Source organism: Priapulus caudatus, unplaced genomic scaffold, assembly GCF_000485595.1.
Source record: "Priapulus caudatus unplaced genomic scaffold, Priapulus_caudatus-5.0.1 Scaffold101, whole genome shotgun sequence".
Classification (NCBI taxonomy): Eukaryota; Metazoa; Priapulida; class Priapulimorpha; order Priapulimorphida; family Priapulidae; genus Priapulus; species Priapulus caudatus.
Genome location: NW_014577162.1, coordinates 566,732 through 579,710, shown reverse-complemented (window position 1 = coordinate 579,710; position 12,979 = coordinate 566,732). Strand labels below are relative to the sequence as shown.

At 54.5% G+C, this 12,979-nt stretch overlaps 1 protein-coding gene across 1 annotated transcript in view; it reads right to left on the bottom strand.

Annotated features, from left to right (window-relative positions):
• LOC106805131 (cullin-associated NEDD8-dissociated protein 1-like) overlaps positions 1-10,783 on the bottom strand; it is a gene marked incomplete at its 5' end in the record, with an annotated part of 22,524 nt that extends 11,741 nt beyond the window's left edge. Inside the window, 11 exon segments of the mRNA XM_014806613.1 lie at positions 2,043-2,207; positions 3,024-3,031; positions 5,906-6,006; positions 6,207-6,319; positions 6,731-6,900; positions 7,490-7,617; positions 7,987-8,141; positions 8,615-8,721; positions 9,280-9,442; positions 10,096-10,222; positions 10,618-10,783. Of these exon segments, the coding sequence (XP_014662099.1) occupies positions 2,043-2,207; positions 3,024-3,031; positions 5,906-6,006; positions 6,207-6,319; positions 6,731-6,900; positions 7,490-7,617; positions 7,987-8,141; positions 8,615-8,721; positions 9,280-9,442; positions 10,096-10,222; positions 10,618-10,783 (1,403 nt within the window).
• Between the last annotated feature and the right edge of the window lie 2,196 nt (positions 10,784-12,979).

Sequence of the window (12,979 nt, the reverse complement as noted above, 5' to 3'; positions counted from 1 at the left end):
CGAAATAACGGCTGTCGGAATGGCTACGAGTCGACGGGTGCGGGTAGGGTGTGTGGTATGATAGACTCTACAGCCTTATAGGATGTTTGCCCCCTTGCATATATTGAGTATTATGTGGGATTAAGTAAATAAATACTTTGCTTTGATCTCAAAAATGGTAAATTTGAAAAACACTCTCACGCACACACGCACTCACTCACGCACGCACTCACGCACGTATGCATACACGCACGCATGCACACATGCACGCATGCACTCAAGCACGCACGCACTCATGCATCACGCACGCGCACTCACTCACGCACGCACGCACTCAAGCACGCACGCACTCACAACTCACGCACGCACGCACTCACTCACGCCAGCGCATGCACTCACGCACGCACGCACGCACGCACGCAACGCACGCACCTGTCACCCTGTTCCATGGGCGCTCTGGCGTCGACGCTTCACTGGGAGACTTTGGGCGCGGTTTGCTTCACAGCATGATGTAGGATGGAACAAGTCTGCCTTCACATTCTCCTCTCTCTCTGAAAATCAATGTGAAAGGAAACTCAAATCGCAAACGTGACCTCTCTGTGTTGTCAGTGAATACAGGCATGATTCTTAGCAGTGTCAATGGCACGAGTACAGCAATTCAACCTGATTACACGACAATCGCACGTATGTAGGAGCACACGCGACGCACGCACCCGTCACGCTCACACGCACAAACACCACACACGCACGCACGCACGCAACACACGTTACCTTTTAAACCTGCTGATGAGCGCAAGGGGGACACGGTCTTGTAGAGAGCTCCGGTAGATCTCGTGTTCGGTCGGACGATCGCTTCAGGCACTTCCGCGACGCCCTGCGCACCTTCCAGCTCATGTCATCGTCGTTCACTGCTCACTCCATCGTCGCTCTCCCTGCACGCCGCGGATGACCAACGAAACAAATGTACAAGACGCGAGAACAAATGCTACGGTCTCTTCTGAGGTCGCCCCGACACCCCAGCAACAGGGCGCGCACGGTCCTCATCAACTAGCTGCCAGAGTAAAACCCACTCTCGACACGGAAAAACTCGATTCTTGGCAAAAATGCACCGCACCCACCAGAGTATGATAACATTCTCTGTAGCGACGCAAGTCCCGGGGCATAGGCAGATAATCTTCCGACATGATAATACTCTGCAGATTCGATCAGGGTTAATCATCCAAAGCATATGATACTACACTGCCCATAGACCAGGTATATATGTTAGAGATGACGACAATGATAAAAACGCGGACGATAAGAAAAAGACACTAAAAGCTATGCAAACTAATAAATGTTTCTTCACACTAGGCATCTTGATAGTCATTTCGCAGACGTTCATAAACGCACAGTGAACAGCCATGCTAACTTTGAATAATGTCACTCACCCTTGCCTCCTCATCAGCCTCCGTAATCCATGCTATCTTCATCGTCATCGTCATCATCATAGTTGTAGTTAGGGATCATAGCAAAGGTACTCCAGACACAAGGTGATATCTAGACATAACAATGATGATTAACTTTAAATCTTTTATGCTCTAATATTTACAAATATTTTTCAGTAAAATCTCCTCTCTCTCTACTTCCCATTCTGCCTCCACTGTCTTCCTCCCCCTTTCTCTCTCTCTGTCCCTTCCTTCCCCTCTATCGCTTCTCCCGCCTCCCTCCCCATCTATTGCTTCCACCCTCTCCCCTTCTCTCTCCACCGTCCCCTCCTCTCTCTCAACCAATCGTGCCACGGCGATACGAAATCTTCACATGCCCGTCAGGTGGTCGCGATACGTAGACCTACCCGCACGGCTACCGGTGGACGCCGCGCGCGTACGGTGGGAACGTGCATCGATATCTCCTTCGGGAGGCTCTCTCTCCCTTCCTTCCCCTCTCTCCCCATCTATCGTTTCCCCACTCCCCTTCTCTCTTTTCCAACGAATCGTGTCATGCGGCATACGAAAACCTTCGCATGCCCGTCAGATAGAGTTGCCGCTATGTGAGATAGCTACGGACGCGACGGCGCGCGCACGTACTGTGGGAATATGCGTCGATATCTCCTTCGCGGCAGCGTCGGACGAACGACTCGAAACGCCTGCAGACAGTACTCTCTCAGCTCATCGTCTTCCACTTGCAGTAGCGCACCATGGTGCGGCAGGATGGCCTCAATATTGCTCGCCGACGCGGTGACCCGCCTGCGCCTACAAACAACGAAACGTCTTCACGCGAGGTTTCGGACGACTTTCGGGAGACGTCGAGAACCGATCGGATCGTCGGAGTAGAACGGGGGGCGGCGCGGCTACACTCGCGGAGCAAAGTCGCACGACTTCGTAACTAACCAGTTTCTTTCTGAGGAGTACTTGGCCATTAAGAGAAGTTGAGTGAATAAATCCAGAGTGTAAGATTCTGACGAGATCAAAGGTGGTACATTTCCAGCCCTGTATTTCGCCACTAAAGCAATAAGCTTCCAACTCTTCTGATTTGGCCAAAAGTTGGGAAGTTAAAAGGTTTATTTTAAAATGTACCACATTGGGATCTCGGCAGAATTAAGATTCTGTGTGATTTCTTCCACGCAGTTCGTATTGGTGGTATTGGTGCACCTTACGATATTTGAAAGTTCTGTCTATTCTAGGCCACAATTAAAAAATCTTTGTTTGCCTCACCCGACCCAGGCTGAAGTCACACTCTTCCCGATTATCTACTCTTGATATTAAGTATTGCCTACAGATTTGATATAATGTGCAGTTGATACAATTTGTAAAAAAAAAAAGAATGAAAAGATCAATAAAATTTTGATGTCAACCCCTTTTTGGCGGGTCGGTTGGGTGAGGGCAAAACAAACAATATTTTTATCTGGCCTTATCATGAAATTTCGCCTAAATCACACTCACGTGATGGCACCATACACTGACGTACGGTTCGAGTTAGTGGAGATGTTTGTATTCTGGGCGTCAGCTCCCCCAAGTAGGAGTCTATCAGTGTGTTGAACAGCTGGTGTTGTATGCCAGCCTCATCACCAGATGGCCTGAAATGTCAAACCATCAGCCACACTTTAATGGCCGAGCATCATGCAGTCGTTCATTTAAAGCTAGCCGACCAATTAAATTTTGTAGCCAAGGCAAAACTTCGTCGACCTCTCCCTTTGCAGCGGGTCTCGCGAACATCTAATTTCACAGCACCCACTTAAATAACACAAGTCGTGCATCAGCGCCGATCAGCTTCCAATATAGTAAGCCATTCATTAATCTGTTCAGTTAAGATCAAAAACTCAAACAACCAACCAATCGGCTAAAAAATCGCACCTGTTAACATTACGAATAGCAAACCGATTTACGGACGCTTTCAACGAATCTGCGACAGTCTGCACCAAACACCCGCAGTCATCGCTCCGCCACCTCAATACAAGGATGCTCCGGCGCGAATCGTTACTGGCGCCCCGATGATGGAGCGTTCCTGAGGCTAGCCGCGGGCTGCGAGAGCTGCCGCAGCAATGCCTGCTGTATCGTCGGGTGGAAGCTGAATGAGCCAGCCTCCGACAGCGGCTCAGCAGGTCACGAGAAATGTCGACGCCTCCAGCGCCCACCGACACGTCGTCTTGCTGCAAAGCCGACGGCAGAGAGGAACCGTGAGCGTGCGCCGCGAAGGCGAGAGAGGAACGCGCGATGTTGTGCCGCCACGAGGGAGAGAGGAACCGCCGAGCTGTGCGCCACGAGGGAGAGAGGAACGCGTGCATGGCGTAGCCGCCGCGACGGGAGAGAAGGAAACGCGTGTGAGCGGTGCGGGCCGCCGAGGAGAGAGGAACAGCGAGCATCGCCCGCGAGGAGAGAGCGAACGCAGTGAGGCTGCGCCGCGAGGGAGAGAGAGCGAACGCCGTTGAACGTGCGCGCGCAGGGAGGAGAGGAACGCGACGTGAGCCTGCGCCGCCCGAGGAAGAGAGGACGCCGAGGCTCGTGCGCCCGCGATGGAGAGAGGAAACGCGGAGCTGCGCCGCGAGAGCGAGAGCAGGAACGCTTGAGCGGTGCGCCGCGAGGGAGAGAGAACGCACCGTGAGCGTGCGCCGCGAGGCGAGAAGAACTGCCTTCGTGAGCGGCGCCGCGAGGGAGAGAGGAACGCGAGCAGCGTGGTGCGCCGTGAGAGGGAGAGGAAACGCGCAGAGCGTGCGCCGCGAGCGACCGAGAGGAACGCAGTGAGCGTGCGCGCCGAGGCGAGAGAGCGAACGCGTGATGAGCGTGCGGGCCGGAGGAGAGAGGAACGCAGGAGCGATGGGCGCGAGGGAGAGCAGCGAACGCGTGCAGCGTGCGCCGCGCAGAGAGAGAGGAAGCTACGTACGGTGCGCCGCGCAGGGGAGAGAGCGAACGCGCGATGCGTGCGGCGCCGGCGAGAGAGAGGAAACGGTCTGTGAGCTCGTGCGCCGCGAGGGAGAGAGAACGTCGTCGAGCTGTGCCGCCCGCGAGGGGGAGAGGAACGCCCCCCCCGGCAAGGTCGCCGCCGAGCGAGAGAGAACTGCGCCTGACGCGTGCGCGCCGTGAGAGAGAGGAACGCCCTTTGTGAAGCGTGCCCCCGCGCGACGAGAGAGGAACGCGCGCGAGCGTGCGCGCGAGGGAGAGACCGACGCTGACGTGGCGCTGCAGGAGAGAGGAATCGTCGTGAGCGGTGCGCCGCGAGCGAGATAGAGCGACGCGCGAGCGTCGCGCCTGTGCGCGAGGAGAGAGGAACAACCCGGACGCTGTGCGCTGCAGCGGAGGAGAACGAAGGACTACGGCCCGAGGCAGTGGCGAACGCTCGAGCGTGCGCCGATGGGTGAACCACGACGTGGCGCGACGGCAGAGAGCGAACGCGTACCCCGCGAGCGCAGGACGCGCGAGCGTTGCCGCCGCGGCTGAGAGAGGAACCGCCAGTGCAAGAGCGTGCGCCGCGAGGGAGAGCAGAGAGAGCGCGTGAGCGTGCGCTGCGAGTGAGAGAGGTAACAGCGCGCACGCGCCTGCGCCGCGAGCGGAAGAGCGAACGCCGTGAGCAGTGCGCCGCCCGAGGCGAGAGGAAACGCGTGAACGTGCGCCCTGAGGGAGAGAGGAATGCGTGAGCCCTTCGAGTGCGCGCCGAGCGCGAGAGAGGAACGCGCGCAGGGCCGCCGCCAGGTAGGCAGACCTGGCCGTGCCGCCGCGAGAGAGAGCAAGCCGCGCGACGCGCGAGAATAGCTGGCGTGCCGCCGCGAGAGGAGGACGGTGACGCGCCGACAGAGAGACGCCCGTGAGGTCGCCGCGAGGGAGAGGAGCGAACGCACCATCCTCCGAGCGTGCGCCGCGAGGATGAGCAGGAACGCGTGACTGCGTCGCGCCGAGGCGAGGAGGAGAACGCGCGAGCGTGCACGCGCGGGAAGAGAGGAACGCGGAGCGTGCGCGCGAGGGAGAGCAGGAACGCTGGTGAGCGTGCGCGCGCGAGGGAGAGCAGGTAACGCTCGAGCGTGCGCCGCAGGGCAGAAGGAAAACGCTCTTGACGCGTGCTCCCGCCGAGGAGAGAGGAACGCTAGTGAGCCCTCGCGCGCGACGGTCGAGAGAGCGACCTCGAGCGTGGCGCCGCGGAAGGAGAGAGGAACGCGTGAGCGTGCGCCGCGAGGGAGAGAGGAACGCGTGAGCGCGCGCCTCGGGGAGAGGAAAGACGCGCGATCGTGCGCCGCGAGGGAGATTCGTTTTTTCTAACGGTTTTTAGGTTTTACAGAAACAAGAGTCTGCAATGTTTATCTGAGAATTCATGCATTAATAAGTTCCATTGCAAAGATTCGTAGTGAGTGAGTGAGTGAGTGAGACTGGGAATGAGTGAAAGAGAGAAAGAGAGCAAGAGAGAAAGAGAGAGAGAGAGGAAAAGGAAGCATTACAGACAATGATAATAATGTCTATCAGACCTTGGCAATAGCCCCAGTAATCCTGCCTGTGATTCTCTTGCAGACACTGGCAGCTAGCGGATGAGAGGCTGATGGTAGTTCACCTATTACAGTCTTCAACCCTAAAAATCACAAGTCATGTGTTCATTATTGTTGCAATATAGGCACATTAGTCTCAGTTTTAATTTGAAATGCATATTTTCAAAATTGTGCAAATAAAATAGCTGTGATAGGGCCACCAGATGCTCAAAATGTAGGTCTCTTAGTTTTCAAACAGACGATATGATTAATTAAATGGCATTTCATTTTTTTTGTTTCTTACCAATGCTTGATATGTCTCGCAGTTGTTCTTTATCAGACACCATATTAGAACATAATGTGTCTACAATGGTCTCTACTTGGAATTCCTTTACTTTGCTCACAAGTGGGCCCAAGCTAAAATAAGAAAACATACACATATATTAATCTCAAGAGATATTATGCTGTTCTTGAACAACACTGGCTGAACAGTGTTAGACAATTACAGAGAACAAGTAAAATATATATTCATATTAAAACTTACACATTAAATGTTAGTTAGGAATTTCTTAAAAATTGGGCACATATTGATGATTTCAATGTTATCGAATATTGACGAAGCAGGTTATCTCACCTGTAACATATCTATCACCTTTAGTACTTAATAATTTACATACGTACGCAAAGAATTCACATTCTAAACTCAGCTTCTTTCTGCTGAGATTCCCTATTGCATTGCCACTGCCTGCAGTAACGACATCACTGCTCGTAAATCTATGCAAAACTAGAAAATATAGCTGGTGTTGATTTTAAAAGTACAATTCTTACCACTTCACAGCAAGATTTTGCACCTCTCCATTCTTATCCTCTAACAGCTTGAGCAGCATGCGCACGACTTTACGCTCGCTGTCATCGTCGAGCTTGATCGAGTCTTTCTGCAGCTCAGACATCAAGTCATTGGTTGCCATGAACCTGAAGTCCTTGTCACTGGACGTCATCTAGGTTGACAGCAAAATAGAGGTAATATAATGTATATAAGGAGATATAATGTATCGGCAGCCGTCGTTCGTTGAAGCCCCTTTTTGGCGTTTGTTTGAGGGCTGAGGCAATTATTTACGATCTTCTGAAGTAAAGTTTACAATAATGTTCATTTTCATACCTAATCCGAGTGTTTTCTAGATCATCAAAACTCTCAAAACGTGAATTTATTTCCTGTGACGTTTCGTTTCACCGGTCATAGCCGCGCGTGCCGGTCATAACCTATGAGCGATACTGCACGTGCATATTTGCTAATTAATTAGACTAATCGTGCTTCAATAGACAATAGCTAGAATGTATAGAAATGTAACTAAAATCGTTCGCGCCATATGATAGTTAGTACACGTTCCTACCGGTCGTAGCATAATAGCGTATGCGGCGTGGTATGCAAAATGATAACGAAACATCACAAATTCTATTTTTATCCTCCAATCACAGGTCGGAGCAATTCCTCTGTTTAGACGCATGTCTGCCGCCATTCGCTCCCACAGGCACTTGGAGCGTTTCAATAAAATATAATGCTAAATAAATACGAAATCTATTTACTACCATCACGCACCTGTCACCCTGTTCCATGGCGTCTGGGTCGACGCTTCCACTGGAGACTTTGGGCCGGGTCTGCTTCAGCAGCATGATGTAGGCATGGAACAAGTCTGCCTTCACATTCTCCTCTCTCTCTGAAATCAATATGAAATGAAACTCAAATGCAAACGTGACCTCTCTGTGTTGTCAGTGAATACAGGCACGATTCTTAGCACGTGCAGATGGCACGAGTACAGCAATTCAACCTGATTGCACGACAATCGCACGTATGTAGGAGCACTCCCGTCCATGCATGTACATGCGCCCGTGCACACCACACGCACACGCATACAGAAACACTCGCACACACACACACACATGCACGCATGCAGGAACACTCACACCCACGCATGCATGCACACGCACGCACGCACCCGTACGCTCACACGCACAAACACACACACGCACGCACGCACGCACGCACGCATGCACACACAACACGCACACACACACACACACGTTACCTTTAAACCTGCTGATGAGCGCAGGCGACACGGTCTTGTAGAGCTCGGGTAGAATCTCGTGTCGGGTGGCGACGATCGCTTCCAGGCACTTCGCCGACGCCCTGCGCACCTTCCAGCTCATGTCATCGTCGTCACTGTACTCATCGTCACTCTCCCTGCACACGGATGACCAACGAAACATATGTACAGGTCTCTTCTGAGGTCGCCCCGACACCCCAGCAACAGGGCGCGCACGGTCCTCATCAACTAGCTGCCAGTAAAACCCACTCTCGACACGGAAAAAACTCGATTCTTGGCAAAAATGCACCGCACCCACCAGAGTATGATAACGTTCTCTGTAGGGACTCAAGTCCCGGGGCATAGGCAGATAATCTTCCGACATGATAATACTCTGCAGATTGGATCAGGTAATCATCCAAAGCATATGATACTACACTGCACATAGACCAAGGTATTATTGTTAGAAGATGACGACAATAATAAAAACGCGGGACGATAAGAAAAAGACACTAAAAGCTATGCAAACTAATAAATGTTTCTTCACACTAGGCATCTTGATAGTCATTTCCCAGACGTTCATAAACGGCACAGTGAACAGCCATGCTAAACTTTGAATAATGTCACTCACCCTTGCTCTTCATCAGCCTCCGTATCCATGCTATCTTCATCGTCATCGTCATCATCATAGTTGTAGTTAGGATCATAGCAAAGGTACTCCAGACACAAGGTGATAATCTAGACATAACATGTTAATGATTAACTTTCAAATCTTTTATGCTCTAATATTTACAAATATTTTTCGAGTAAAATTTCTCTCTCTCTACTTCCCCTTCTGCCTCACTGTCTTCCTCCCCCTTTCTCTCTTCTCTCTCTCTCTCTCTCTCTCTCTCTCTCTCTGTCCCTTCCTTCCCCTCTATCGCTTCCTCCCCCTCCCTCGCCATCTATTGCTTCCACCCTCTCCCCTTCTCTCTCCACCCTCCCTCCTCTCTCTCCAACCAATCGTGCCACGGGCATACGAAATCTTCACATGCCCGTCAGGTGGTCGCGATACGTAGACGCTACCCGCGACGGCTACCGGTGGACGCGCGCGCGTACGGTGGGAACGTGCGTCGATATCTCCTTCGGGAGGCTCTCTCTCCCTTCTTTCCCCTCTCTCCGCATCTATCGTTTCCACCCACTCCCCTTCTCTCTCTCCAACGAATCGTGTCATGGGCATACGAAACCTTCGCATGCCCCTTTCAGATAGAGTTGCGCTACGTAGATAGCTACGGACGGACGCGCGCGCGCACGTACTGTGGGAATATGCGTCGATATCTCCTTCGGGCAGCGTCGGACGAACGACTCGAACGCCTGCAGGCAGTACTCTCTCAGCTCATCGTCTTCCACCTTGCAGTAGCGCACCATGTGCGGCAGGATGGCCTCAATGTGCTCGCCGACGCGGTGACCCGCCTGCCGCCTACAAACAACGAAACGTCTTCACGCGAGGTTCGACGACTTCCGGCGGAACGTCGAGAAACCGATCGGATCATCAGAGGAACGGCGCGTCTACACTCGCGGAGCAAAGTCGCACGACTTCGTAACTAACCAGTTTCTTCTGAGGAGTACTTGGCCATTTAAGAGAAGTTGAGTGAAAAATCCCAGAGTGTAAGATTCTGACGAGATCCAAAGGTGGTACATTTCCAGCGCTGTATTTCGCACTAAAGCAATAAAGCTTCCAACTCTTCTGATTTGGCAAAAGTTGGGAGTTAAAAGGTTTATTGTTAGAAATGTACCACATTGGGATCTCTTCCACGCAGTTCGTATTGGTGGTATGCACCTTACGATATTTGAAAGTTCTGTCTATTCTAGGCCACAATTAAAAAAATCTGTGTTTCCCCTCACCCGACCCAGGCTGAAGTCACACTCCTTCCCTATTATCTACTTCTGATATAATGTATTGCCTACAGATTTATATAATGTGCAGTGATACAATTTGTAAAAAAAAAAAGAATGAAAAAGATCAATAAAATTTTTTGAGTCAACCCCTTTTTGGCGGGTCGGTTGGGTGAGGGCAAACAAACAATATTTTTATCATGGCCTTATCATAAAATTTCGCTAAATCACACTCACGTGATGGCACCGATACACTGGACGTAGGTTCGAGTTGTGGAGATGTTTGTATTCTGGGTCAGCTCCCCCAGTAGGAAGTCTATCAGTGTGTTGAACAGCTGGTTGTTGCAGCTCATCACCAGATGGCCTGAAATGTCAACCATCAGCCACACGTTTAATGGCCCGAGCAAATCATGCAGTCGTTCATTTAAGCTAGCCGACCAATTAAATTTTGTAGCCAAGGCAAACTTCGTCGACCTCTCCCTTTGCAGGGTCTCGAACATCTAATTTGCACAGCACCCACTAAAATAAGTCGTGCATCAGCGCCGATCAGCTTCCAATATAGTAAGCATTAATTAAATCTGTTCAGTTAAGATCAAAAACTCAAACAACCAACCAATCGGTAAAAAATCGCACCTGTTAACATTGCGATAACCAAACCGATTTACGGACGTTCAACGAATCTGCGACAGTCTGCACCCAAAACCCGCGTCATCGCTCGCCCACCTCAAATACAAGATGGCGTCCGGCGCGCTCGCTTACCTAGGGCGATGATGGAGCGTTTCCTGACGGCTAGCCGCGGGCTGGAGAGCTGCGGCAGCAATGCCTGCTGTATCGTCGGGTGGAAGCTGATGAGCAGGCCTCCGAAGCGGCTCAGCAGGTCACCGAGAATGTCGAGCGCCTCCAGCTGCACCGACACGTCGTCTTGCTGCAAAGCCGCGAGGCAGAGAGGAACGCGTGAGCGTGCGCGCGAAGGCGAGAGAGGAACGCGCGATGCTTGTGCCGCCACGAGGGAGAGAGGAACGCGGCCGAGCTGTGCGCCACGAGGGAGAGAGGAACGCGTGCAGCGTGCCCGCCGCGAGGGAGAGAAGCGAACGCCGTTCGAGCGTGCCGGGCCGCCGAGGGAGAGAGGACAGCGGAGCATCGCCCCGAGGGAGAGAGCGAACGCTAGTGAGCCGCTGCGCCGCGCAGGGAGAGAAGGAACGCCGTTGCAACGTGCGCGGCGCAGGGAGAGAGGAACGCGCTGAGCCTGCCGCCGCCCGAGGAGAGAGGACGCCGAGGCGTGTGCGCCGCGAGGCAGAGAGCGAACGCGGCAGCGTGCGCCGCGAGGGAGAGCAGGAACGCGTTGAGCGGTGCCGCCGCGGAGGGAGAGAGGAACGCACCCGTGAGCGTGCGCCGCGAGGGAGAGAGAACTGCTCTTCGGAGCGCTGCGCCGCGAGGGAGAGAGGAACGCGATGAGCGTGGTGCGCCGTGAGGCGAGAGGAACGCGCAGAGCCGTGCGCCGCGCAAGGCTGAGAGAGGAACGCGTGACGCGTGCGCCGCCGCAGGCGAGAGAGCGAACGCGTGATGCGTGCGGGCGGAGAGAGAGGAACGCAGGAGCGATGTGCGCCGAGGGAGAGCAGCGCAACGCGTGCAGCGTGCGCGCGAGACGAGAGAGCTGAACGCTGTAGGTGCGCCGCGCAGGGGAGAGAGCCGAACGCGCGAGCGTGCCGGCGCCGAGGCGAGAGCATGCGGAACGCGCGTGAGCTCGTGCGCCGCGAGGGAGAGAGGAACGCGTGAGCTGTGCCGCCCGCCGAGGGCTGGAGAGGAAACGCCCCCCCCCCCTCACCTGGTGCGCCGCCGACGTCGAGAGAGGAACTGCCGCCGTGAGCGTGCCGCCGCCCGATGATGAGAGAGGAACGCCCTCCTTAGTGAGCGTGCCCCCGCGCGAGGAGAGAGGAACGCGCGCCGAGCGTGCGCGCGAGGGAGAGAGCCGTAACGCGTGAAACCGTGCGCTGCAGGAGAGAGGAATGCGTGAGCGGTGCGCCGCGAGCGAGAGAGCGAACGCGCGAGCGTGCTTGCGCGAGGAGAGAGGAACGCATACCTCGTGAGCCGTGCGCTGCAGCGGAGAGAGGAACGCAAAGTGACTATGCGTGCGCCGCGAGGGCAGAGTAGGGGCGGAACGCTACTGCGAGCCGTGCGCCGATGGAGAGTAGGAAACACATGCGAGCGTGCGCCGCCGACGGCCAGAGAGTGCGAACGCGTGACGCGTGCCGCCGCCGAGCGCTAGAGAGGAAACGCGCGAGCGTGCCGCCGCGAGCTGAGAGAGGAACCGCGTGAGCGTGCCCGCCGCCGAGGCGAGCAGAGGAAGCGCGTGAACGTTGCGCTGCGAGGTGAGAGAGCGTTAACGCGCGAGCGTGCGCCGCGAGCGGCAGAGAGCGAACGCGCGAGCAGTGCTGCCGCGAGCTGAGCAGGGAAACGCGTGAAGCGTGCGCGCCGAGGAGCAGAGGAATGCGTGAGCTCGTGCGCCGCCGAGCGAGAGAGGAACGCGCGAGGTGCCGCGCCGAGGGAGAGCAGCACGCGTGAGCCGTGCCGCCGCGAGGAGAAGGAGCGAACGCGCCGGCGCTGCGCGCGAGAGAGAGATGGACGCTGGAGCGTGCCGCCGCGAGAGGAGGACGCGGTGAGCGTGCGCCCGAGCGAGAGAGGAACGCCGTGAGGTGCGCCGCGAGGAGAGAGCGAACGCGCCATCACTGAGCCGTGCGCCGCGAGGATGAGAGAACGCGCTTGAGCCTGCCGCGCCGGAGGCGTAGGAGGAGCGCGCGAGCGTGCCACGCGCGAGGAAGAGAGGAACGCGTGCACTGCGTGCCGCGCCGAGGAGAGAGGAACGCGTTGAGCCAGCGCCGCCTCGGCGGAGAGGAAGACGCGCGATCGTGCCGCCAGCGAGGGGAGTTGTTTTTTCTAACGGTTTTTAGGTTTTCAGAAACAAGAGTCTGCAATGTTTATCTGAGAATTCATGCATTAATAAGTTCCATGCAAAGATTCGTAGTGAGGTGAGGTGGAGTCGAGTGAGACTGCGGAATGAGTGAAAGGGAGAAAGAGAGCAGAGGGCAAAGAGAGAGAGAGTAGGAAAAGAAAGCATTACAGC